This window comes from Ptychodera flava, unplaced genomic scaffold, assembly GCF_041260155.1.
Source record: "Ptychodera flava strain L36383 unplaced genomic scaffold, AS_Pfla_20210202 Scaffold_29__1_contigs__length_4469600_pilon, whole genome shotgun sequence".
NCBI classification, from domain to species: Eukaryota; Metazoa; Hemichordata; class Enteropneusta; family Ptychoderidae; genus Ptychodera; species Ptychodera flava.
The window spans coordinates 2,944,439-2,972,233 of NW_027248351.1; the positions used below are offsets into that span (position 1 = coordinate 2,944,439).

The window sequence follows — 27,795 nt, forward strand, 5'->3', positions numbered from 1 at the left end:
GACTCCGAAATCCCCTCTTCCATCAGTTCGCTATGAAATTTTTTTCTTGGTGGGAGCTCCTCCTCTTCCAATCGCTCGGGAGAATCTAAATATTCGTACGGGAAGAAACCTTTCGCCCGCTGAATGTGTGGGTACGAAAGTGGTATCACCCATCCATCCTCTGGCACAGTCTTTGCCAACTTCGCGAGCGACCCAGACATCAACTGAGCACTGTCCATAAACTTTATATAAAAGAAACGTTTCTTTGTCTCCCTCTCCCCACCAACAACAATTGAGGCACTAAAGATAAATTTTTTCTTAAGACACATAATTCCACCATTGCCCGTCTTAGCTATGATTTCGGGCTCTAGGCCGACGCCCCCTCTGGTGTCGGTATCGATTTCATGTAACTTATTCAAAATAAAAGAACCATCGTACCCCTTGAGGTTGTGAAAGTAGATAGGAATGGTTCTCGATGGGCGGCACCCTTCACAATAAAAAGTATCTTTATCCTTCACTATTCGGTATGTGGCGGGATCTCCACATGCAATACAGTCTGGATCGTTGTAATTAGAAGGATCTTTCATCGGTTTTATTTTCCAATAATACGATTTCGAATAATTCTCAGCCCTTTTCTTCATATCCTTTAGAAATTCTGTAACACATGAGAGGCCCGTGAATGTTCTTTTACTAAAAACTTTCGGCGGGTTGCCTGGCCATCGTTCAATCATAACATACGAAAGACAAATTGGAATGTGCAGGCCGGTGCCCCGCTCAATAATTGCCTCAGTATCTGCATACACGACGTAGGGGCAGGGCACCTTCTTCTGATGTCCTTCGAATTGACACACTTCCTTAGGAAAAACTGGCTGAGCAGTGTCTGTTCCACAGTATACCTGATGTATTTCTAATTCTTCTGTTGACGCAAAACCTCGCTTACAAACCATACACATACACTTCCGTCTGTGCACATTCTTACGATTATTTTGAGAATTAAGAAGGCGATTTAATTTAGTAATTGGTACGAAGTGGCCGCCACCATTCCGTGAGGGGTCGGCGCCGACTATTAGTAAAATATTCGCTATCTGTGCTGTGTCTCCCTTTGGAACCGTTCCACTACGCCACTATACAAGACAGTTATGCCGGACGGGTCGGGATCATTTTCGTAGATCTGAAATACTTGAAGTCTGACCCCTGGATTTTGCTGCTCGAAGCGCTTGAATACAGTCTCATCGGCGGGCGTAGGAAATGGTATTCCATCCCAACAGTAGTCGGCCATAAATTTGTCATACGTCTTCCAGTTCCTCCTTATCTGACCACATTTCTTTTCGCGAAACTCTTCCTCACCTAACTTTATACTTGCCACGACTGCATACTGGAAGCAGTTCTCGCTGCCGCTAGGTAGAATTAGATTGCTCACACAATGCTTATTCATTAACCATTTAGGCAGTTGGACTGCGCCGGCCCCCAGTAGAACTTCTACTAGAATTACTTCAAAATTAAGTATCTCCTCGAGAACGAGACCAGAACCCTCAACATTTTCAATTGTATCAAGCATATGGTCGAAGCGTTCTATTAATTGTTGTTTTATATCCTATTCCGATCGTCTTAAGGGTAGACCACCTTCCTTTAGTGATTTTGGTCATTTTTCGTTTTTATGGTAAATTTTGAATCTGTCTAATATGGCCTTTGAGTGGACGATAAGTTTGAAACCATAACATACTCGGAAATGAGTAAGATTTTAACAAAAATGGAGCATTGTAGGCCAGTTCGCGTGCCGTGTTTTTCTTATGTCTTAACGGTTTCCAGATTAGTCAAGGCTATCTCAAGAGCGTAAGTAGATTACGTTAATTCCGTCCGGAGGAGTGCGCATGCGTCAGTCTTCTTCCCAGCTGGCGGCAGGAAGTATGTCGTGGCGACTGAACATGCTGCAGGTAGCCGTCGATTGCAAAAGCATGGTCCACATAAGCGAAATATCAAGCATATGGCCGGGAATGAGAGAACAGTTGAAATTGTCAGAGTTACAGTCAGGCTTAAAACTCCAGTTTCCGATGCGTTGAAAAGGTGTAAACTGGAAATGGTCGCAAGCGAGGAATGTAACGCAGAACGCTTACTCATGACTAAACTGAGCTTTGAACAAAACTGGTGATACATCTTGCGCACAACAGAGAGGCTGCTCATTGTAGTTTACGTTATTTTTACCTCGTTTTCCTATAACACGTATTAATAAAACTTTCCCGTACAAAACAAATAACAGCCGAAAATCCAAATAGTAGGTCTTTGTCTTTACATGTTTGCTAAATAAAGTCCAGCATTCAAAATTAATCGCCGCCGAAAACCAAAACGTACATTTGTGTACGGTAAAAAATGACGTGGACTCAATGCAAAGTATAGCCTGACATTCAAAACTGACCCCGCCCAATCAAACTAGGCTACTCTGAAAATCCAAAAATTACGTCTTTTTCTGATAACAGTTTACATGTTTGTCTGCACCTAATGAAGTCCGACATTCAAAATTGATCCCGCTCCGAACTAATTGCGACTGATGATAAAAATGTCAGATGATTTTTTACGTCTGCAAATGCCCAGTGAAGTCCGGCAACCAAAACTGTTACTGCTTGCGTTACGGTTTACACGTAAAGCATGCAATGAAGATTACGTTCCTGTACGTCACTACAAGTTTTCTATCCTTTTTTGTGAAAATGGTCTTTTGTTTCGACAGTTGGGCGAGCAACATTCCTCTCAGTAGAAATTAGAAATATGCCAATAGTTCAAAATTTTATAACGAGAAAATCGCGCCGGTGTCTGCTCTGCCCGTTAGGAAACGTGAGCTTATTGTTTTGTAAATTCCATGCGAACACAGAGGGAACGTGATGCGGGTAATGCACGTACAGTTTAGAATGATGCCGTGATTTACAATGCAAACACAATGTTGACCTAGCATTTGTTTTTCAATCTGTACCGGAGCCAATCATAGAGCATATATAATTTGTCTCGATCAACTGAACTTTTATTGGCGGACTGCTCATGAAGTGAGTCGAAGTCCAGGGTCGGAAATCAATCTCGATTGAAAAGTATCCGATATTTCACAGCACAAATTCATGTCAGTATAGCTTTAAAATCATTGCGATTTAATTGTTATTAGGTAATTATAAACTTATGCAATAAATTTAAAGAAACCAAAATTGAAAATGATAGAATAGTTTCCATGAAATTGAAAAAAATTAAACAACCATGAACGTGCTTTTTTCGAATCAGCAACTACTTTTTCTGTTGATAAACCAATCACGTTGAAAAACAGCGTGCTGCTGGCTGTCTATCGTCGTTATTATAGTAGTTCAACGGACAGTACAGTCACCACCGGAGAACGACGAATGCTCGTTTCCACATATCAGAGAACGCGATATTCAACTGTTTGACTGAAGTTCACGCATTTCATTACTTGTACAAAATTCGACCGTCGCGATTTTAGAATGACGTCTTCAGTCAGCGTGGTCTCAGATTCACATCTGTTTTAGGTACTCGCCTCCATGGTATTCGCGAAGCCAAAACAAGTCGCTTTTAGAATTGTTCAAGTTTCTTGTCAAAATCGATTTATTTCAGTTTTTCGCCAACTTTTTATCTTTCTATTAGGAAATCGTTTTAGATACCAGATATTGTCAAGTGTTGTATTTAGTTTAGCCTAACGATGGGTTCTAACCTGGCACAACACAAAGTTAGCTTGGCAATGGTGCTTCTGAGGTCGGAAACCGCGTTCATGTAGCTGTCCGTTTTTAGCCCCATGCCATGTTCAAGGCGGACTGTGGTCGTACTTCAACATGCAGTACGGAACGTAAAAGCTAACGTCGCAACACGGCGTCTGAATGAATTCGTCTTTGTCGGTATGTACCACATTGTAATTCATTGTCACGTGTCTCTCTCCGGGCAGGAAGCTGAAAACGCGGTGACGATTGCGCAACCAAAAGAGAGGAAAACACGATGTCATCGGACTTGGCATGCAAAATCACATAATTTTTACAAAGTATTTACGCAGCCAGCCATTTCTTCGCTTGATAATCAAATTTTAACTGGTACACAACAGTGCAAAGTTAATACGCTAGTTGTATTTAAATAGCTAGAAGATTATCCCCAGATTTAGCTCGGAATGACAGTTGTGTAAATAAAGCCTAACGCTTACGCCGCAACTGGCCGTTTCAGTGTTCATTTTCTTCCAATTTTCACGTCATGTATCATTTCATTCATACCACAAATTCAGACAATTGTGTCAAAAGTCCTGTACTTCATTATGGGCAGGGAATTTCCACCGAAAATGTCAGCAAACCGGAATTTTAGCTGACTCCAAGGGTCGCATACACATTTCTGCGATTTACTCCGTTCCGTTTTTGGCAATGTATCGCAAATTCTGGAGAGTGTAACTTGGCGCCGCGTTGACGGATTAGCCTTATCTTTGCACAGGTTGTAGTTAATGACTGTTTCTACAAAACCGTGTCTCAGAATTCCGATAATGTTCCAAAAACAAAAGATATCGTGACAAACGTGGACAAAAGCCGTTAATTTATTCAGAATCCACCACTTCTCACTTTCAAGGCTAATTGTGCAAAACAAAGCGGAGTATCAAAAATCCAAGACACGGTTTTTCACACACCTTACCCTGCTAGCGATTGCAGTAAACTGCTCACCAATTGCCATCACCCTCTCATACTTACACTTTTTTAAGTGAAAAAACTCAAAAACACACATTTTTGAGCAAAACATACACACGCAAACAGGTTTTGAAATATTCTTTCAATATTTATAATCTTCAATTGTCGAGCTACCCAAACATATACTACATGTCGGGTTAAAGATTCATTTTAATGGTGAAAAATCAGATTAAAGAAAAGTGTCTGCGAATGTGGGTCTCCCCCTTAAATCTTTTATGTATGTATCTTTTAATGTAACAGGCAATGGACGAATTTGTGTATTACAATTTTTCGGATCTACTAATTTGACTTCCATTTCTGCATAAACAGAGTACATCTTTCCCTTTTTGGTCATACCTTCGATATCGATCGTGGCGATATCCTCGACTCGCTTGACTTCAGGAAATTCTTTTCGTAAAATTGCTCCCTTGAATGCTGTACGTAAGCGGCGCCTAACGTCAATATTCTCATCCATAATAATCTTTATAATATATACTATCCTAATTTTTTTTAAAAAGAAAAATATTCTATGATAGGTAATCAAAATCCACTATAATATTTTTGTCAGCATTTATTTGTTTATATATCTCACCTAATCTTTCTAAGTCGACTAGTTCTTCCACGTCTTGAATTTCTGGTTTATAAGGTGTGACACAAAATAACCTCTCTATAGTGAAAGAAAGATTACGCTTAAATAAGCACGGTTTAAATGCCAAGAATTCTATCTTACTACCTTTTCGGATATTACGAGGTACAATAGCAGGATTTTCTCTGGCTGGCAATCGGCTCACTGCTTTAAAACCACAGTCGATTTCTTGAACTTTATCAATACATGTAGCGAAATCGTCATTGTGAATTCCTCTTTTAAACCGAAATTTAAAATACTTTGTCTGTGTGTCGCTCCCTCGCTTCTGATACACTTTAGATGGATTGTAAAATGTTATCGGAACATTTTTGGAGTGAGAGGCCAGGCTTGCAGCGAAACTTTTAGCGGTGCTTGCATCGAAACTTTCACCTAAGGTACGGGATACTATTAAATCGGTAAACTTTTGAAGACTCGGTCGCCAACACACACACATTTCATCGCATGTAGCGGGATCTTTTGAACCATATTTAGGGTTGATGGGGAAAACCACTTCTAATTCTAGCTCACTGTCTACATATATAATAGGATCTACATATTCACCAAATACTAATTTGCCGCCTCCATCACTGATTTGAACGTTTTCTCCACTTTCAAGTATTTTTATTGCATCTGAAATAGAAAGGATTGCCATTGTCTTATCGTAATATATCTTTACGAAAAATAATTTAAAAAAAAATTTCTATGATATAGATATCACAAAAATGTCATACATATTCATAAATGGCCCAACTGGAAGCGGTAAAGGTCACGATGTAATAAATTTGGCGGCGACTCACGTACCAGCATTTGACACCGCCACTTTTTCTAACACAATTGCCGACTTTTATAATGGAAAATTGAAGAGCGCAGATTTTCAGAATAAGTTTATAAATCATACTCTTAGTTTACAATGCTAAGCGCAGCGCAAATTATACACTGGATGTGATGAGTATACCATTTGTAACTCAAGTATAATTCAACATCTGACTTTTTCTTGAATCCGTGACGTTTCCGTGGTGTCGGAAGAAAAAAAAATTGTTTCTAGGGCATTTGACCATTTACATAGTTTCATTACCATATTTAAAGACGTGACTTGGGATTATTGTATGCGGAATATTCTGACTCGAGCAAGACAATATGAAATAGCCGGGTCCACCTTAAAAGAACTAGAAGAGATTCATAAGCAGTTCAAACAGACTTTTTTAGAAATTTGCGACGACTACAGACTTCCATGTTTGGTAATTAGTCAACCACTTACGCCTGCCCTTCTCAAGAATATACTTAATCCTACAATTGATACAGAGACAGTCGGGCCAGTAGATTTTCCACGAGCTTTTGACTTTGGAATTGCCTGGGGCAGCTCACGCGATAGCGGCAGCCAGGGATTTTTAATAGATGGTTTTTCCGAAGGCGAACTTGAAAAAGCTTATTATCCACCTAATCAAGAACAACTAGAACAACCTAAGGTATCACTCAAGAACCTCCACAAACTTCTTAATGCTTGTGAATCTGTGTGTGCTTATAATGCTCCGTTTGACTTACAGGCACTTGACATGATGAAGAGACAAGACTTTGGAGTTACTTGTCTATGGCTCATGTCAGTTGTGTACATTATACTTCAGCCAGAACTTATCGATAAAGCTGAACAAGGGGGACTCGAAAGAACAGCTCATAACAACATGAGAAGTCGCTTTGAAGATCTTGCAAACTTAATATGCTCATCCGGGGTACCACCTCATCCACATACAGCCTGCAAAGATGCAATTGATTGATTGATTGAATTTATTTGGCAATTAAAATAAAATATATAAAATGTACATTTCACATTACTGCCGAGGATAACACAAGAAAGCAAATGATGCTTATTTCCATTGTGGTCCTCGATGTTAAAAAATACAAAATGACGAATTTGATTTTGACAAGATGGCAATTGTTCTGCTTGATGTATTGGAATACATGAGGAAAATGTCATGACAATTATGTTTTAAAAGTGTAGATAGATATATATCATTCATTAAAATCAAAGAAACATTCTTGACATTAAGTGGTCTTTTACTCCTTTTTGAATACACTGATTGACTCACATTGTCTTAGTGACAAAGGTAAACTATTCCAAATTACGGAACCTGTATAATTAAAAGAATTAATGCCACAACCTTTTATCCTTGGAATCTTGAAAGATGCAACACTATTTCTTGTATTGTAACAGCTTATGTATCTTTGTACTTGATTTCTCATGTAATCGGGAGCATGGTCATTAAAGATATTATGCATATGATTAAGTTTAAGTTGGTTTACTCTCTGTTCAACAGGCAACATACCTACTTGACGGAATTCGCCCGGCCCAATGTGAGCTCTAGGCGGGACATTCAACTGAAATCTGATAACTTTATTTTGAGCCACTTGTAGCCGTGATTTAGATCGTTTTGTAAGTCCAGAGTACCATGCAGAACAAGCATAATCGAAGTGACATTGAATCAGCGCCGAGACAAGGAGCTTCTTTATATCAAGTTTAAAATCCCTTGCATTTCTGTAAAGAAATTTCACTTTTTTAGAACATTTACTGACAATATCATTACGATGGAATCACCCGAAGCGACTGATCTAGTGAACATTACTTACGACAATACATGATAAATACTTGGCTGGGCGGATGGAAGAATGGTGGTAAACTGACACTTTCGGCTTTCAAGAAATTAAGGCTTGCTCCATGGTACTTATTGAATAACTTTCGTAATTACTTACGTTAGTACTTGCATTAGTACTTGACCAAGTACCAGCCACAGGAACTACATAAGTACTCCTTCCGTTCCGATAGGGCTACGAAGTTCTAATAACATTTTCCTCTGGCTCCCAACTATTGAAACTTTCTGGATAGCCGCGCCATTTTATCAGATAATATTTCTTTCCTCTAATTTTTTTCTTCTTCAAAATTCGTTCTACTCTGTACAGCTCGTCGGCGCCAGCAGCACTCTGCAGTTCATCGGAATAGAAAGTGCCGAGTATTTCCTCTCCATTCAGATCTTTTATCTTGTAAACGGGCGGAGTTCCCAGTCCAGCTGCGTACACCACTTTTGAAACTATGAACACCTCCTCTGTCCAATTTGGTAAATATCCTTTCCTGAAAGTGGTCTTGTATTTTGTAATTCGGACCCTTTCTCCCGGCTTGAACTTAGGGGTAGCTCCCGCGGCTGCCAACTCAGGACCGTATAGTGTATAAAATGCCTGCCAATCGTTGTCCTCTGTTACATCGACGGGTTTCATTTTGATACTTGTGTGTACGGCGCTTTATAAATTTGTTAGATAGATAGAGATAGATAGATACGGTGTTATTGTAATTCTCGAGAAGTTGTGGTAGAATACTGAGCCATTCACGTGTCTGTCTGTATGTGAAGTATTTCCACATCATCGTCTTCAACATACGATTAAAACGTTCAACGACACTAGCTTTTTTTGTCACTGTAGGTGTGAAACCAGTGAATGCCTGACTCCTCCAACCATTTCTGCATTTTTCGGTTAGTAAATTCCCGCCCCTCATCTGTCTGAAGTTTGTCGGGTTGCCTCCCACTTTTCTTAATTACGTCTTGTAGCGCCTTCAGAGTATCATCTGCCGTTTTGACTGTATCGGCCTGGCCCATGCATATTTACTGAGCACATCGATTACTGTTAGCATGTATCGAATGTTTTTATTCTCTTTTGCGAACGGTAAAGGGAATTCCACAAGATCATTCTGCCAAAAATTGTCTATCGATGATACGAAGATGCGCCTCCCACCCGTAGCACCTCGAGTACGACGTACCGGTTTATGTAGATTATAAGTTAGTTGAGTTTGCAACCAGTCCTGCACCTCTTTCTTAGTGACTTTTAGTCCGCTGGCGCGTGCTGCCTCATATAATTTTGTACACCTTCGGAAACAAGTTCTTGGTTGTAAGGGACGATTCAGAATTTACTTCCGGGGGGGGGGGGTGGAGGATTTTCAGGGGGGCCACCCATTTTTCCCAAGAAAATTTAGGGGGCCAGACAAAAATACCACAATCTTTTAGGGGGGGCAAGGAAAAAAATCATCAATTCAATATTTGCCCAGAATTTCTGATCTCTACAAAAGAGAACCATAGATGCTACCTGGGTGACAGATAACTCAACATGTTTAGTTAAACTCCTTTAGCTGCCAAATTCGGTAATATTCACAGTGGTTTGTTTTATGCATCTACTGCAGTATCTTGTTCTCCTCCCTGAAGCGTCATGAAATGTCCAGTATTTAGCATGTCAACACAAACCATACATTAAACAGTCGGGGTTGTTGTTGTTGAAAAGAGATCTCGAATCAAGTCCAGGCTAGAATTCATTATCAACAATAACAATGGTCATTTATGTTCACACTGGTATGTTGCTAAATACAGCATTGGGTGTTCTATGTAGTGATAGAATAACAAACAAATGCTGATACACAGAGATGAACATTGAACAAATGCTAAAAATTACAGCAAATATTCAGCATCATCAGGTTGGGTTTACCTTGTAGCTTGTAAAGCAGTGTAAAGTTGCATGATAAAGAAGTGTTAATTTTTGCAAATGTATGCAAATCACCCGATTTCTTGGCTTCTTTTGCCTCCCAATTTCAAAATTTCCGAAGAATACAACTCCACTCCGACTGGGTCAAATTTCTGAAATATTCACATTATGTTTTTTAAATACTATATAACAAAACGACTATCAATTGGTTTTGTTTGGCAATAAAGCTCTTACATTTTTAATAAGAGCCATTTTGAATAAGAGGCATTTTAATTTTGCTGATCATGATTTTAATCAATTATTAGAGTGTCAGTCTTTAAACCCCTACAATTTTAAAATGACGATGGATAATGCCAAACAAAATAGTTGTTTTTTATACATATACTCTCCTTTCAAGTGAAATATTACATTTCAGAAAATACTGTCTAGTTTTTGACTTAAATTAATTTTTATCATTAATACCAAAATTGAGGTTTTTTACCCCAAATATACACCCACTTCATCCTTTGAGTAACTACTGCTACCATACTAAACTTTAGAGTCTCTGCTTTTTGAAAATATATGGTATAAGGGGTTTCCTTGTCATCTTTGATGAGAAATATTGCTTTGAAAAAAACTGTGTTGGCAACATGCAGCTCCACCTTAATTCAAAACAAAACGACTTGCTACTCTGCCACTTCTTAAAGTAACATGGTCACGTTGGTTCTCTGGGATTTCGTCAGTTCAGTGTCTGTGTCACTATTATATTCAGAACCAACACCATCATCATCACTCTCAATGACTCCATTGACAGAGATTTCCAATTCAGAGTCACTGCTATCTGACTCTGACTCATCTGTGACATAAGTTGTTACATCTTTCCCTGACAGTTTTCTTAATTGAATGAAGGTTGTGCATGTATATGTGCGGTTATTATTTGAACTTTTTCAGCTTTCAATTTTTTTTGTTTTGGTAATTTATGTTTATCAAGGTATTTATCTAATTCTTTTACGTTTAAATTTTTGAAGGTTCCCACTCAAGAGCAACTTTAACCAGTCATAGTCCTCGTATTTTTTATCCTCTCTTCTTTTCTGCTCCTTTTTTCTATGTTTCATTCTCATCAATTTACCCTTTCTAAATTTTTTAAATGTTCTACATAACTTTTTACAGTGCTTACATTTACTATAAACTTTTTGAAAATAAATTTATGGCCGTCTCATCTTCAGGTTGCTTTTCAACGAATAGTTTTTTAATGTTGAAAATAAAAATATTATGTATTACTGTCAAAATATATGGTGAAAAAATTTACAAAAGGGTTGATTTTCCAATAATCCTGTATGTGCATGCAGAAGATCATGTGGCTCTGCATCAATGCTATGTGTCGGATTGTTGAAATATTGTATACACAAGAAATTTGCTGTAGTCCAAGAAGTGATCTCAGTGTGTATGAGGCTAGGAGAAATATGGATAGGCTTACACATTGTGTATTGATGCTAATACTTTTGTGTCCCATTCATTCTGATATTTATAATCAAAGATTTCTCAGTGGCGGCTGGCAGAAAAGGCAAAAAAACAAATTAACATGTATGTTTCATGTCATCTGAAAACATGCGCATCATGACTATTTTAAGATTAAAGTTTGTTATAAAAATTTGAAATATGAATGCTCTGTCAATTTTGAAAAATACTGCTGACAAAATATGAACTTTGACTTACACAGGGTTATCTGCATTTTAATATGAACATTGGATTGTTGATGGAATGAGCAGAATAACATGTGAATTCATGTTTTTGATAAGGTGTTTTGTTCAAGAAATGATCTAAAATATTCCTCAGCATTGTTGCTTTCCGCGGCAGTTACGTGGTTTTATGACAACCAAATTAGAAAAAAAGAGAAAATTAAAAACAAGTTGGCTTTCACCAATTTTAATTACTAATGTTTAAAACTTTCACCGTGAGTCTGCATTCAGCATCATCAAATGAAAATGTATGCTGAACTTGTGCATGTACGGTACATGTACATCTTACTTTCCAGAAATATCTGGATATCTGCATGTGATGTACAATTAAACTTCTAGATATATATCACTTTGCCAATTATCTGCTCCTCTGATTTCCTGTTCACCATTTCTAACTGACATCTTTGCTTGTCTTTGTGTGCATCATATGTGTCAGTCAGACATAACGAAAAACGTATTCATATTTAGTAATTAACTTTCTTCAGAAATTTACAACCAGATATGTTTATTGCTACCCTTTCCAAAAGTGTGCCACTTGCAGTCCCTGCAAATCATTCTTTTTGTAGTCACATAACCCTGAAATGATTTGTTATATCATCGATTAAATGTCCACTACAGTTCCTGCAACTTGTTAGACTGGATATGTCTATAGTGTATAAGCATGCATGTATATATTGGGGGGGGGGGGCATGGAAAAAAACACGAAAGATGAGGGGGGCCATAGATTTTTTCTATAATTTACTAGGGGGGGCCGTGGAAAAAAATCACCCAGAAATAGAAAATCCTCCACCCTCCCCCTGGAAGTAAATTCTGAATCGTCCCTAATATATTCTCTTAGAAAGCCTTTGGTGTTGCCTTGTTACAACCGATAACGTAGTAACTAACCGATAATTTAGCAAAGCCGATAACGTAGTAAAAATTTACCGATAACGTAGTAAATCAACCGATAACGTAGTAACGAACCGATAACGTAGTAAATTTTTCTAACCGATAACGAAGTAAAAATTTACCGATAACGTAGTAATTTTACCTAACCGATAACGTATCAACAAATTTACCGATAACGTATCAATGAACCAATAAAGGATTAAATCAACTGATAACGTAGAAAATTCAACCAATACCGCATCAAAACAACCAATAACATATCAGTTAACTGATAATATCTGATTAAGCGATTCATTAGGAACGATAGATCGATCGATTTATAGATAAATAAGTATTAGATAGATAGATAGATAGATAGATAGATAGATAGATAGATAGATAGATAGATAGATAGATAGATAGATAGATAGATAGATAGATAGATAGATAGATAGATAGAGGAATAGGTCGAGCAATATATCGATAAATAAATCGATCACTCAATCGATAGATCGCTGGATCTATCTATCGATGTTTGATAGATGGTCAATTGATCGATCAATCGATCGATAGATAAATTAATTGGCAGATCGATCGATAGAACAAAGGATTCATCAATTCGATAGCGAGATAGATAAATTAATCGATAGATCGATCGATCGGTTCGATAAATTGTCAATAGATAGATAGATCGATTTGTTATCACATCGTCTCGTACGCAATTTTCTTTACTTCTATTTATTCTTTCCGTTTAGCATTAATTGTCACAAATTTCTGCAGCAAATTGTGTTTCGACTGTTTTCATGATAGTACGAACGACTAAGTTGATCTAAATGTTGCTAAACTACTGGAATAGGTTTGGGAAGTTGTTTCTAGTCTTGCTGTATGCTGTGAAGTCGTAGCTTGCTTGTTAGATACAATGTTCAGTCTCTCTATATCAATTTCCAGTAGTCCCATAGCTTCACACGTATTTGCAGACAGCAGTGGTTTCTGCACCACATCTGTTATCTTGAATCTCAGTTTATAGTTCTTGGCTTTATAACTGCATCGCAATGTTGCCTCTCCACGTGGATACATACAGCGACCTCCATACAGCCTAAGTTTCACCTTGCTTGTACGTAGGGCTGGCTTCCTGTTCTGTGTTACTTTACAGAAATCTCTGTAGCTCATCACGTTGCAGGTAGATCCACTGTCTAGTTGGCATTTTACTGGGTAGCTTAGTTTGTTCTAAGCTGCCAGATTTAGCGTAACAAACCATTGTTTGCCATGAGTGTTTATTGCTCCAACACTGTGTTGCACAAACATCATAGACTCATCAGATGAAGACTGCCCTCTATCGTCCTGATTCACACTGTATACTGTACGTCTTTTGTTTGCCTTCTGTTGTTTGCAAACTCATGCAAAATGGTTCTTCTTCACTACATTACATTTTCTACACACTTCTCCATATGCTGGACAGCGATCTTTCTTCAGTTCGTGTACTGTTCCACAATAGCGACATTGCTTTTTGTCTGCTGCTCTGACGGTTGGTGTTTGACATGGCGTTTTGCTGTACTTACAACTGCTTTCTTAGTTGTACGTGGCTTGTATTTCGTGGCATAGTGTAGAGTTTCAGGTTCTGCTGTACCTATTTCTTCAACTGTAACTGTGTTATTTCACTACTTCTACACATCTCTATCGCTTGGTTTAGATTGAGTTTGGTTCTCTCAACATACGAGCGCGCACAGTGCCATCTTTGGTACCAAGTACAATTCTGTCCCGCACCATTTCATCTATCAGGGTGCTGAAATCACATCGTGTTGCCAGCTGCCTCAACCTTGTGACATACTGATCAATTGACTCGGCGACATCTTGTTCGCAAGTGTTGAAAACATATTGTTCATAGATGACGTTTCGGGTGGGCTCGAAGTGTTTCTCTAAAGCATCAAGTATTTTCTTTTCGTCCGTTCTATCGTCTTCATTCATGTCCAAGTGTTTATAGATTCGGAAACATTCTTTTCCCATCACTGACAGAAGTGTTGCTACTCTGATTTTCTGATCTTTCTTATTCAGTTCTGTGGTGATTTCGTAATTTTCCCAGTTTGACCTGAAGAACGCCCAATTTTGAACTAAATCACCTTTCATTTCCATACTTGCTGGTACTGGAAAGTTTGATGAAGCCATTTTGCTTACCGTACTGCGCTACCAATCCGATTTGCCAACTTTGTCGTCACTGTCAGGGGGACTGAGGCGTTGTCACTCAACAAAGCTCTACAAAATCTTCTGGTTTCTGTTCGCAGTCAGTTTGGCTTCTCTTGATGGTTCATTTACAACTTCTTACCATCCGATCCCGCTCCTGACACCATGTTTCATGATGCAGTTTTATTACGACCATGCTTTATTGCCAGCTTACAAGATGGCGTGCAACCATGCTTACATCCGGGTAACTTCCATGTCAATCAAGTATAAGAGGTGAAGTCATACTCATTTGTACAGTCTCATTGCTTACTGTGGTCCATATCCTAACAGTGTCTTGCGCTGAAACCAAGTTTGACTAAACGTCACTGCACTTCTTCATATCTTTGGACGAGGTACAGTCGTTAAGGATTATTAAAGTGTTCATGCCGACCCATTCCTTATGTACGAAGGCTAGTGTATCATCCACAGCATCAAGTCCGACCGGAAACACAAACACGTTGTCATTGGTGAAAATGAATCTTTTATTATACGTTTTATTGTTCATGAATGTTGGACAAATGAATACTACGTAGTCACATTTCCCTATGTAAAAAACCAGTGAGAAGATCCATTACATACTCCGTTTTGCCAGAATTTGTCGGTCCAGTTACAATCATGTTGAATGGTGGGGTGGCGTACATCGCCATCAGAACTGATCTATACACTGTACATAAATGTAATGAATATGGCTAAAGATAACAAATAAATTTTGCCAAATTCGTGAATAGGCTCTGCGCCGGTGACAGTAGCAACTGTATCTGCTGCCTTCGGAATCCGACTCATGTCATTGTGAGGCGGCCTCTGGGATGGTTATCCTGCCACTTCACAGCCTCCTCGTCCCCTCCATCTCATGTTTAGCACTTTCTTTAATTTATGTGTTTATATCTCCATTTACCCCGAAAACGATAGTTTCTGTTGCGTATTACAATTCATTATTATAACCTGTGATTGCCGGGCCTGAAAGAATGAAAATCTAAGCGGGCAAGAGAAATAAATTGGGCAAAATGGCCATATCAAGTTTGACACCAGTATTTGTTATTGTGTCTTGGTATCGCCTTTAACTGATTACCTTGTCGGTATTACGAATTTCATCTTCGAGTAGAACGCCGAACTCTTTTTGGACTTGCTCAGCAATGCCATTATCGCCCACTATGGTACTGCAAATATTTGCTTGTGCACCGAGTATGCAATATACGTAGGCTTAAAAGCTTTCATTGAGGCGGGCGAGACCCGGCCTTTGTTAGTCCCCTACAGGAACCAGAGTCTCCTTCAGAGGGATGAAACTATCCCTTATAGAACAGGAATGCCTGTCAGTAGCATGTGAAATTAGCATTCACATGGCTAATTGGCATGGCTAAATGTATGTGCATAGGGAATAGGCAGTTAGCCAGTCCACAGTCATTTTCAGAAGCATGTGTATAGGCCGAAATATTAAATGAGCTAGCCACTCACATACATGTGAACGAATGGTTATAACATGTGGACGAAGGGTTATAACATGTGAATGAATGGTTATTTTGAAAAACGAATGGTCATTTTGAACCATTCACATGTATGTGAACGAATAGTCATTTTGAATGGTTATTTGAATGCACATATGAATGACAGGATCATTCTGACAGAAAAAGAGCACCATGAAAAGTACTAATTTGACACTGGATTTTAATTTTACTTATGTTGCTGTGTGATTATTTTGGTAAACACAGTTCATTTGCATCTTTGGAAGGTGTAAGCAAAAAAGAAATAAGTGAAAGCTAATTCCAGTGAAATTAAGTACTTTTACACAGGACCTTTTAGTGAATGTGAAATAATTGTTGGAGATGTAATTTAACTATATTTGGCCAAAAACTAAGCCAGGCCAAACAGAGTTGAAAGCAGCTCACACTCACCTGAACCCAGCAAACACAAGCAGACTCACCTTTCCAAACGTTCGAAAGAAAACCACAACACATATCTGTAGGTCTGATTACCAATTTAATAAATTTTCGGCTTCAAAAAATTTCATGGACTAAGTGAAAATTGGTTTAGTTCAAGATTATTTTTTAAACGAGTTCAGTTTAGCTCTGGCCAGGTCTCGTCTGGCATTTCCGATTTTGTTCTGGAATTTTACGTTGAAGGCCTTTTTAGATAATTCATGATCTTTTTTGCCGAATTTCTCCAGGCCCTTGGCTGACAAGCACACTGGAAAGAAAGAAAGAAAGAAAGAAGATAATGAACTTAGCAACATTTGTTAAGAAAAATAATATAAGAACGTGTGTGATTTGTTACATGCATATAGAGGAATTTATGTGCAAAATGAACACATTGTATTGGGCTTGTGAACACTGTATTGACTGGTTGCCACAGCTACTAGTCTGATGCAACCACCCTGCAGTACAATTCACAAAAAAGTATTCCCTATGCATTGCATTACCATCTAAGATATGTCAATCCTCTTTCTACTGGGCTCCACAGATAAACAATACAAATAGACATCAATCAGGTCCAATAATCATTATCATTCAAGGTAACCATGAAATTTACCAGGTCCAAGGAATAAATATCGAAAATGACAAAGGCAATGGGGTCATCTTGAACCACGAAATAGTGGTGGTACCACTTGGCAGGAAGCGGATTAAATTGTTCTTGTTGATGACCAAGATAATGAATGAATGGGTAACCATGCATATACCAGTATTTGACCCCACTTGTAGACACATACATGAAACCATCGCAAAATGAATTAATGGTCATAACGATTAATTCATTTTTGCAATGGTTTCATTTGTCTAAAACCAGGGTTGAACATATGCATTGTCACCCATTTATTTATTATCTTTCAACATGTCAAACAGTATAAGCAGTATCTCGTATCAAACAAAATTCATGAAAAATGGGTGACTTTAAAATTTAAAATATGTTGAGAACTTTGTCAATTAACAGAACCAATGCCTTTGACAGTGCTTCAAATTCTCCCAGAGGACTGATCACCAGTCACAAATTGTTTAAAGCAATTTTTTACCTGACAGTCACACATTTATTTTTTTTTGCAAGGTATGAATAAATATTGCATTCTACTGCCAGCATACATGGTTTGTGACCCTGGCAACAGGAGGCCACAAACCAATGTTGTTGGAAGTCTGTTACTCATCACAACAATGATGGCCATAAGAAAATATTTTCTACATGATGAATTAATTGGCATGAGAGAAATTAAACCGAAAACCTGGAGGTCAACTTACCCTGTATTGCATTAACACGGTGAGAATCCAATGGGGGCTTATCATCTCCATCCTTGCTTTTTCGGAGCCCAAGTCCACCAGACTTCGCCAACTCTTCTTTAGTGAATACAATGTCAATGAGTTCGTTTAGAAGTGTTCCTAGACCGAAAAGAAAAAGCAAATGGTTATGGCATGTTTTCCAATTTTCACTTGGGACAATGGTAGCGCCAACATGTACGTTTAACAAGGATGATATCGTCATGTGTTGTGTATACTTCAACAAAGTGGGAATGTCAGTTCCTTGGAATGTGCGGTTTTCATCTTCCTTTATAAGTTGCAGAGTACAGTACAGACAATACTTTTGGAGTTAAACCCCACACACTTTAAGAGAGTGTCTGAGACACGACATTTCAATTTCATTCTTTCCTCACAGATCAATAATCAGTCTAGTGCCAAACTTTATGAGCGTTGCCCCGAGGAAAGAAAACACAAATAGATAAAAATAGTTTAAATGTAAATGTATGTACTGTAGAAGTTACACTCACAAAAGAAGTCTTTAGAATTTGAAGCTGCCATTTCTGCCTTGTAAAGAGCCATGGAGGACACTTTGACATCAGCAAATTGTTGTGGGTTCTCCTTTGTTACAACTATTGGTATTGTCTGCGAACACAAACAATATGCAGGATTAGATTGCTGCGCTTGATGCCAAGACCTATACTTTAACCCTTTACCTGCCAGACAGTATCACTTCCCGTTAGCCAGCTCGGTGAAAAGTATTGAGCAAAAACCATACGTATTCCCACCCATTTTGCTTGGTCTGTTCCAACAGCTTTAGTCCATAAAGATCATGTTTACAGTATCTGTGATTTCAGGGGCCTTCAAATGCTCATTTTTTTGTTAAAATGCACTAAATGGGAGATATTATGCTTCACTGGCTTTAACAGACCTGATGGTGAAATATGAACATGGCAGGATAAGGTAAATTGGGTAGGTACAGTGTAATACAACAACTTACAAGGAGTACGTGGAAAGTAATATACAGCAAAACAGCTGGGTGTTAGTAAAGTACATAGGTAGATAATTAGTGTACTCATTACAGAAATACTCAGCAGTACTTCACATTTGCAATGATTACCAAGATGAAAGCAGCAGCTGCTACAAACCACAACCTTCTACTTCCCGAGATGTTTTAGTGGTTATAAACACAGCAAAGAAATAGGCTAAGCGTTTTTTACCATATACACAACACTGGTTGTTCTCACACTAGGCATTGGAAGCCCCTTACAAGCGCATTTACAGTAGTGAAGCTGCTAAAAGTTAATGCAGTGCAAAGATTCAGTGAAAAGTTATCACACCATCTATCATTATCTAAGCAAACTACTGAATACTGTACCTTGTTCAAAGACATGTAGATTCCTATTCAAGTAAAAAAAAAATTATTTAAAAATGACCAATTCATATTTTGATTCTCAATTTCAGTATGCTTTGCAATATTAAAATGTCCTATTAAATATATATCAGAAAGCCAATGGTGTCGACATAAAAAGTGTGCTTGACATAAAATGAAATTACCCAAGCAAACACCACGCCCTTTCAAGAAAGAGTACAATGAATAACACGCCAAAACGATTGATGACAGAAGTATAATAAATTCTAGTAAATATTGGTAGATTTCTAAGTTTGCAATCCTTTGATTAACACCATCTACTACATAAGAAACCAAACACAAGTGATTCAAAAAAATGAGTTTGGATCTGTTAAGTGACAAATTTCTCAACATATTTTAAATTCTAAGTGGACTAAGTCACCCATTTTTCATGAATTTTGTTTGATACGAGATACTGCTTATACTGTTTGACATGTTGAAAGATAATAAATGAATGGGTGACAGTGCATATGTTCGACCCCGGTTTTAGGCAAATGAAACCATTGCAAAAATGAATTATCGTTATGACCATTAATTCATTTACGCGATGGTTTCATGTATCATGTCTAGCACTGGGGTCGAATATGTGCATGGTCACCTATTCATTATCTTTCAACATGTCAAATAATTATAACCAGTATTTTGTATCAAACAAAATTCATGAAAAATGGGTCACAGGGTGACTTGGTCCCTTTAAGTGAACATGTATGTGACCATCATGATTTCATAAGGGCATGTATTTATTACCATGTAAATTGCAACACCCCTAAAGTGAGAAAGTTGAATACTTACATCATCAAGTGCACATGGTTTGCCAGTTTCATCTTTACTCAAATTACGAAGAGATGATGGACTTGAAATGGCTCTTGAAGCTGGCAATATGCAGGTAGGTGAACCTTGCTGTGATGTTTTAGTGGTTGTCGATGCCGGTGAAGTGTTGACCTGTACCATGTTAGTAAGATCTCCGTGTTTAGTCGGAGATGAGTTCTCAATGATGGATTGCATGATTTGCATTGCTTTACGCATGCAATCAGTATCTGTATGCTTTTCAACGGCAGTAGTGTTGTTCATAGCGCTGTTTGTTCCTTTGTTAAAAGCAAACAAAAAACAAGTCATCTGAAAATGCTGTAAATCGATTATGTGTGATTACTTCAGCCTGTGCAATAACATATATTATAGCCCGAACATGATACTATGTGCCCGAGGGTAGGTTACCATTTGCCTAATGCAAGGAGGGCAAATTGTCTCATGCCCCGGGAGTACATAATACCTTGTTTGGGCTATGTTTTTATAACGTGCCTCTCTTCCGTTAAAAATGGAACAATTTTTATCATCGAATGGAGCATTGATATATTTAAAATACCGTTATGCAGTTTTTCCATTTTTAATGCAAAATTTCCTAAAATCGTATTTTCTATGGAAAACGCGAAATTTAACATTTTACATCCAAAAGTTGTCAAGTTCAGAGTAGTTCCAGTTCAGTTTCAGACAATGGTTCTACTTCAGAATAAAAAGGACGCGATGCATTCTACAGACTCAGTATGCCTAAATAATCATGTGATGCCGGTACAAACAAATCCACATGTGTACAGATGTGTATGGAAGTACACATACGTCTATGTGTGTTTGCGCACATGGCTTTGTTTGTACTGTGGTCGATTCGAATTCTGGGTTTGGACTATTGTTCGATGACTATGTGGCCCCCGGTGTCATCGACGAGTTACCATTGAATCCTATGGAGTGCACAACATTCGATGTACAAGGCATGTAATGAAACACCTTCGATAAACATGTGATCTACACCGGTACTGTTTGACGCATAATTGAGTACCTGTAGTAAAAAATTGAAAATGCTTGTATTTACCTGATTTGCGCCACATTTCATTTTCTGCTGCCAAAGATTTGATGTCATCACGAAGTCGTTGATTCTCTTCCTGCAGAGCAACAAGTGAAGTTTCTTCACCGAGCACCAAATCCATTGAGTTTCTTAGATAGTCTGCAGAGGTGTTCATACAGGTACTAGTAAATTGTGATACACCTTTACTTTGACACTGATAGGGACTTGAATTCACTGGGGTTGGTTGGTCATGTCCTAATGAAGGCATGGGTCCTCTTGGAGAACCATGAGGAAAGTAAGACCATGTTGGATCGGCTCGTGTGGCACTCAGAGGTGGTGGTGGTCCTCTGGGATAACTAGAAGCCCTCTGAAATGCATCAAAACTTGGAGGAGGTGGAGGAGGTGGTGGTGGCGGTGGTGGAACTGGACCTCTGGAAGAATTTGAAGCACCCTGAAAGGCATCAAAACTCGGTGGTGGTGGTGGTTGAACTGGTTCTCTGGGAGAATCTGAAGCACCCTGAAAGGCATCAAAACTCGGTGGTGGTGGTGGTGGTGGTTGAACTGGTTCTCTGGGAGAATCTGAAGCACCCTGAAAGGCATCAAAACTGGGAGGTGGTGGTGGTGGTGGTGGTTGAACTGGTCCTCTGGGAGAATTTGAAGCACCCTGAAAGGCATCAAAACTTGGAGGTAGTGGTGGTGGTGGAACTGGTCCTCTGGGAGAATTTGAAGCACTGTCAAAGGCATCAAAACTCGGAGGAGGTGGTGGTGGTGGTGGTGGAGTTGGTCCTCTGGGAGAATTTGGAGCACTGTCAAAGGCATCAAAACTGGGAGGTGGTGGTGGTGGAGCTGGTCCTCTGGGAAAATTTGAAGCACTCTGAAAGGCATCAAAACTTGGAGGTGGTGGTGGTGGAGTTGGTCCCCTCGGAGAATCTGGCTAGAGAACCCCAAAAGATTTGGTTGAGTAAGTTGGTTAGTTTGACTAGAACTCGGCTGGGGTTGTTGACCCCTGTCTGGTGGGCTTGAATGTTGTGCAGTTGGTTTAGCTTGTACACTGCTGGTAGATTTGGATTTTGTGCCATTTTCCAAAACTTTCTGTCCCATGTTTTTGAGTTCTTTGTCAAAGCATAGACCCTCGAGAAAAACGGGACAGGCAACTGCGATAGAGAACAAAGGGTCTATGGGATTAGCAGCTTGCGATCTATCTTTGAATAATTAAGAGGTGTTAATGAGTCGGGGACTGCACAAGGTCCGGTTCATAGACACGTGCATGCGGGTATACGGTAATAATGTTTTCGGATTACAAGTTATTTCGGATTACCCGCAAGTCCATTTTTAGAAATAAAAGTGTTACAACTACTTTGAGAAGGATTCGTCAAAATGGTTTTAAAGTACTTTTTACATATTGGTAGCGAGATTCGACGCAACTAGAAGCCTGCCAGGGTGTCAGTATGTTGCTGTAAAGTGACAAAGTTTCGAATAGAAATCCGAAACACATATCACTGCAGTTCCAGACTTGACAGCAGTTGACATCACAGAGTTGTTTACATTCCGCAATCGTCCGTGTATCTTCGAATTTTCCCTCGTTTTTGCAGTTTTTTAACCGTTGGAATATTTTCTGTGCGAGGAGTGCTCCATGATTTGGTAAAGTATGTATGTTAACTACTGAAATGTTGTTGTTTGAAAACTGTGAACGGCCAAATTTACGAGGACAGCGTTCAGCTTTGTGTTAATGCATGTCTACCTAACTGCTTCTGAATCCATCAACCGATGGATAGTCCCGATTTATCACGAAGTTTCTCCTGACAGCGAAAGTCAGTGTTACAAATGTATTTTCTAGTACTTTGCGGATGTAAACACGTGTAGCTTATCCGAACTTTGGTGTTTCTTTAGGCTAAAACAGTACCAAAATGTTAGAGGTCGTGTATTTGAGCTCCGATGGAGTAGTCATTTTTTGTGTTCCCTGATTTTCGTCAAATGTTGCGTGACAGATGAAATAAAGGTCATATTTTCGTTTCGCAGGACTGGGGAAGTGTAAACCTGTCTAACTTGTAAATGTTTCTTGTTATCGGTGATTTTTATGGTAGGGAATGTAAACTTATATTGTAGATATCTAGCAAGAGTTTTCTGTAGCATCTATGGCTAAATGTACACAGTTTTTATCGTCTAGTTTTTTCCCGTTGGCTTCGGCTTGAATCCAAAATGTGATCTTCATCGTTACCAGAACATTCACCATGACTAGTATAAAAAAACCCTCAAAATTCTCTGTATCATTACTCGGAACGTACCATGCAAGAGCAAAGTGTACATATTCAGAACGTCAGTTTGATCGTTAATGAGATTCAGTGTTAAGTACGAAGTATTGTTGTCAGGAACCACTTGGCAAATAAACTTTAATGTATTCAAAGATAGATCGCACAAGAAACCTCAGCAGTTGCCTGTCCCGTTTTTTCTCGAGGGTCTATGGTCAAAGCCTGTAAGCATAGCCATATTCACAATATCCTCCTCACTCAGTCTTTTTTGGGTGGGGTCTTGGGTTGGGTCTTGCTGGCATGCTGCTTTTTGCCATGTTCTACCACTTTTCCCTGTTTTTTTGACTTGATTTTCTTAGGCTTTTCTATTGCCTTAACTTTTTTTGTTTTTAAAGTATCTTCCAGATCACTTGTGTTTCTTTTACGTGACTTGTGGTTGGCATTAGAGTTATTTTCACTTAGCTCATCTAGGACAACTCTAGCTTCCCTGCTGCCCCTTGTTTTCCACTTTTTTCTGCATCCTTCATATCTTGTTTACCCTGGGTCACAAAACATTCCATTCGTTGTGATTTAGGTATCCCCTTCACCATTTCTGTATACTTTTTCAGCCTTTCAATACAAGGCTTCTTACCTGGAAATATGAAATTTAATAATAAGAACGGATTGTAAAAGTGACTGGGTATAAAAGAAGTAAAAATACATGTTACACCATGTGGAATCGTAAGTTGTACACAGCCACATTCATCTTCCAAGCAGGTTTTGTTTTTTTAAATTTGTGGACCCCAGAAAATAGTAAGCGACAAAAAATTGCTTCAAAACGGCTAATGTAACCTCATTTGCGATGTGAATGAAAACAGGCACAACTCACTCCTTATCTGATCGACCTTGAGTACGAGTGAAGCTAACATCCGCTAACATTCACGAGTATCGCCAGTGGTGAGCCGCCATTTTGGCCGTATTAGTCTGAAGTGGCGCATACATAGCTACATATTCAACACGATAATTCCTAGCGCAAACGGTTAATCGAAGTCAAAATTTCCACTTTATGACCTTTATTACGATATTTCCCACGCTAACATTAAAAATGTAGGGGTTTTCAGTCATTTTGCAATTTTTGAACTGACGTTTTACTTATAAAAAGGCATCGCAGACAAGGTAAGAATGTACGAATCGGCAGCTACGAATTAAGACAATGCTATAAATGGCAGCGACTTGCTCGTTTAATGATCGTCAAAAAACAGCCATCGCGCGATGAATACCGCGGCCGCTTATATATTGAACAACGCACAACCGAGCTGTAGTCACCTCCCTCCGTCCTGTCAAAGGAAACTTTAATTCACCCCTTAAGCTCAAGTTAAAAATGTCGGATCATATACAAAACAAAGCTTTCGAGGAAAACAACGATGTACAGAGAACTCTGCTGTACAGTCCCTCTAAATTTATACGAATTGCACTTTTAAATACGCATTTTAAACACTTACCGGATGAATGGAAAATTATAGTTCCTTCATACTCCACCGGTGACTCACTTTCTCGGCCACTGTCATCCAACACTGTCGTGGGGAAAACACACTTTACCTTTGTGCCTACTGACAGTGACACATTACAACTAAGACATAACTCTCTTGCAGTTTTGACGAAAAACGTGTCGTCACTGGGGAAATAAACAACTGAGAAATCAGCCATAATTCGTAAGATTTGTAGCTGAAGGTCCGAGCTAGCTGTTAGCCGTTACTTCAAACAACTGCGCGCGATTTTGAGAGAGATTCGATATCCGATATGATAACGCGGGAACACACTACATTGGTCGAAGTATGGAGGTCAAGGGTCGTGACCGTCGCAAAATTTAGACATTTTATGCGTACACGTACACTGTTCTTTTACATCTATAATAACCAGAAAGAAGACTTTATGCGTAGAGGTCACTAAAGTACGAGAGTCGAACACTGTGACCATTAAAGTGAACACTGTTGCGAAACTGATCTAGCCTGTTAAATTCCAGCACACTAATTTACGACAGCCCAAGAATGCATAGTACCCTATTGCGGCCCGTCCACTCATTCTGGTGGAAGCTCAACACTTTCTGGAGTCAAGACATCGTGCATCGGCAGAAGTTAGTCCATCCCGCTCGATTAGCTAACAAAATTGAAGTGGTTTAAGGTTTTGCGGATAGAACAGTACTCTTACTGCGCCTAAATTAAGTTTTATGTAGGTTGTAGTCGTCGAACTTTAACAATGGCAGATGCAGAACCGTCGCAAGTGTGTTCGTCGTCCTGTGACGTACCGGTACATGTTGATGACTGCGTGGCCAGTTGTTCAACGACGCGAAAACGTGGACCTTATAAGAAATACTTAACGACAAAACCAGCCGTCTTTACGTCTGAAAATGTGAGTACCTTTTAAAAGTATGCAGGTTCGAAACACATGGGTTATTTAACAGTAAACATTGTGAGACTGTCCTTCGAATGCAGTCAAAAGCGGATGGCGTACTGTGTATACGGACGCAGCTACCATACATAAACATGATGTTCACTTCATTTCATTAGAAAATAATAACGGTGAGAAGGACAGCTCTGCATAAATCTACATGGAGCACTAACAGAGGAATATTTTCAGTATGTAGAACTGAAGGTATCGTCATTACTTTGGAATGTGAATGTTTTACCCTGGAATCACTGCTGTTGTCACTTATGATTTATGACTCCATAGCAGTCTTACATTTTAATAGGGCCGTTCACAGTTTACATCACTGTTCTCTCATTAATATGCAAAAATAAATATTTGTCCGCAATTTTAGATTACGCTTTTGAAAATTACGCATGCAAGAACGACGAAAATACATCTCACTGGGCGACTGCTATTGTAACAGTGCATACTAAAAAAAGTCATATTCACGACTCTGAGTACAAGCTGCAAAAACAGCCACGCATGCAACATTGATAAAATTTGTCCGCATTTCAAGCTGCGTGTCTGATGTCGCACACGTACAGCTATATTTAGTAACAAACCTGTAACCGTGAACAGCGCTATTAGACTCAATTGATCCCACTTTTCTAAAATTATTGCAATGCATCAACAATTAATATCATGGTGGCTTTCTTGTAGGTGTTTGAAATTACTTTAAATGAGCAAATCACTTTAAATGAGCAACTACCTACAAGTGATTTGTGCCAAGAGAAAAAGACCCCTAACAGAACTGATGAAGTTAAAGAGACTGGTAAAGTAGCTTCCACAAAAGAAAGTGATGAGTTGGAGAGCCCCTGTTCCATAGATTCCTATACACCTCCTGTTAATGATGAGCAGGATAACTTCATCAATGATCTTTTCAACGAACTACATAATACTGCATTGCGGGAGAATGATACACTGAGACATGAATCAGCACAAACAACTACAGTACTTGACAGTGTTGCTGAGTTTGTATATAATACTACTGAATTCCAGGAAAACACCGAGATACATGCAGATGTGAATGATGATGAGGCAACCATTTATGAAGGTCAAGCGTCTACTTGGTGTTACAGTCTTGCTCCTGTGCTGTTTCATGATACGTTTTCGCTTGTCTGATGAAGCAATGTCATATCTGCTACCATTGCTTGGACTTTTATTACCAGAAGACAGCAAAGTGCCAAAATCTTTGTATGGGATTAGACAGTTCCTAAAAAAACACATATCCTTTCCGGAGATTATGTATTATTGTGCACATTGCTACACTCATGTGGATAGCAACTCAAAAACTTGCAGTAACAGGCATTGTCTGACAGATTTGACAAAACCTGGAGCCATGGCATATTTGTCCTCCATTCTTGCATATCTCAAATTAGAACTATGTTCAAAAGTAAATCATTTGCCAATCATGTAAGGTCTCATAGATTTGATCATTATGCCAAAAGTGATGATCACATCAAAGATGTTTATGATGGTCAAAATTACAAATCACTATTTAGGAAAGGCTTTTTAAGTAATGAGAACAATTTGTCATTTGCTATGAATACAGATGGAGTAGCCATATTTAAAAGCTCCCGGGTATCAATGTGGCCAGTCTATCTCATGATTAATGAGTTGCCAATCCAGGAAAGAAAAGCAAGAGAAAATATGATTTTTTATGGAGTGTGGATATCCACTAAAAAGCCCCTTATGTGGAGTTTTTAAAGCCTATGTATGAGGAGCTGCGGCAACTTGAAGATGGTGTATCAGTGGTGGATTACACTGGAACGGAATTTATTTGTCAAGCTACTCTGCTTTCATGTGTATGCGATTTGCCAGCCAAGTGTCTGGTATCAAATTCAATTCAATTTAATGGACAACACAGTTGCTGGTACTGCTTACAACCTGGAGAAACCTTTAAAACTAAGAAAGGAGGACATTGTCATGTTTTCCCATATCAGGCAGATCCAGAGGAACCTGTACGAACAGTAGAATCATTGGAACAAGATGTCAATAGTGCTGTGAGAAAAATTCAGGCTGGTGATAAATGTTACAT

At 38.8% G+C, this 27,795-nt stretch overlaps 1 protein-coding gene across 1 annotated transcript; it reads right to left on the reverse strand.

Annotated features, from left to right (window-relative positions):
* Positions 1 to 16,557: 16,557 nt before the first annotated feature.
* LOC139127135 (uncharacterized) lies at positions 16,558 to 22,393 on the reverse strand. The gene is made up of 6 exons (XM_070693055.1): positions 22,382 to 22,393; positions 21,091 to 21,997; positions 20,019 to 20,311; positions 18,346 to 18,460; positions 17,822 to 17,959; positions 16,558 to 16,781 (listed from the first exon to the last, which is right to left on the reverse strand). Coding segments are annotated over exons 1-5 (1,329 nt in total). The 3' UTR covers positions 16,558 to 16,781; positions 17,822 to 17,957.
* Positions 22,394 to 27,795: the final 5,402 nt, after the last annotated feature.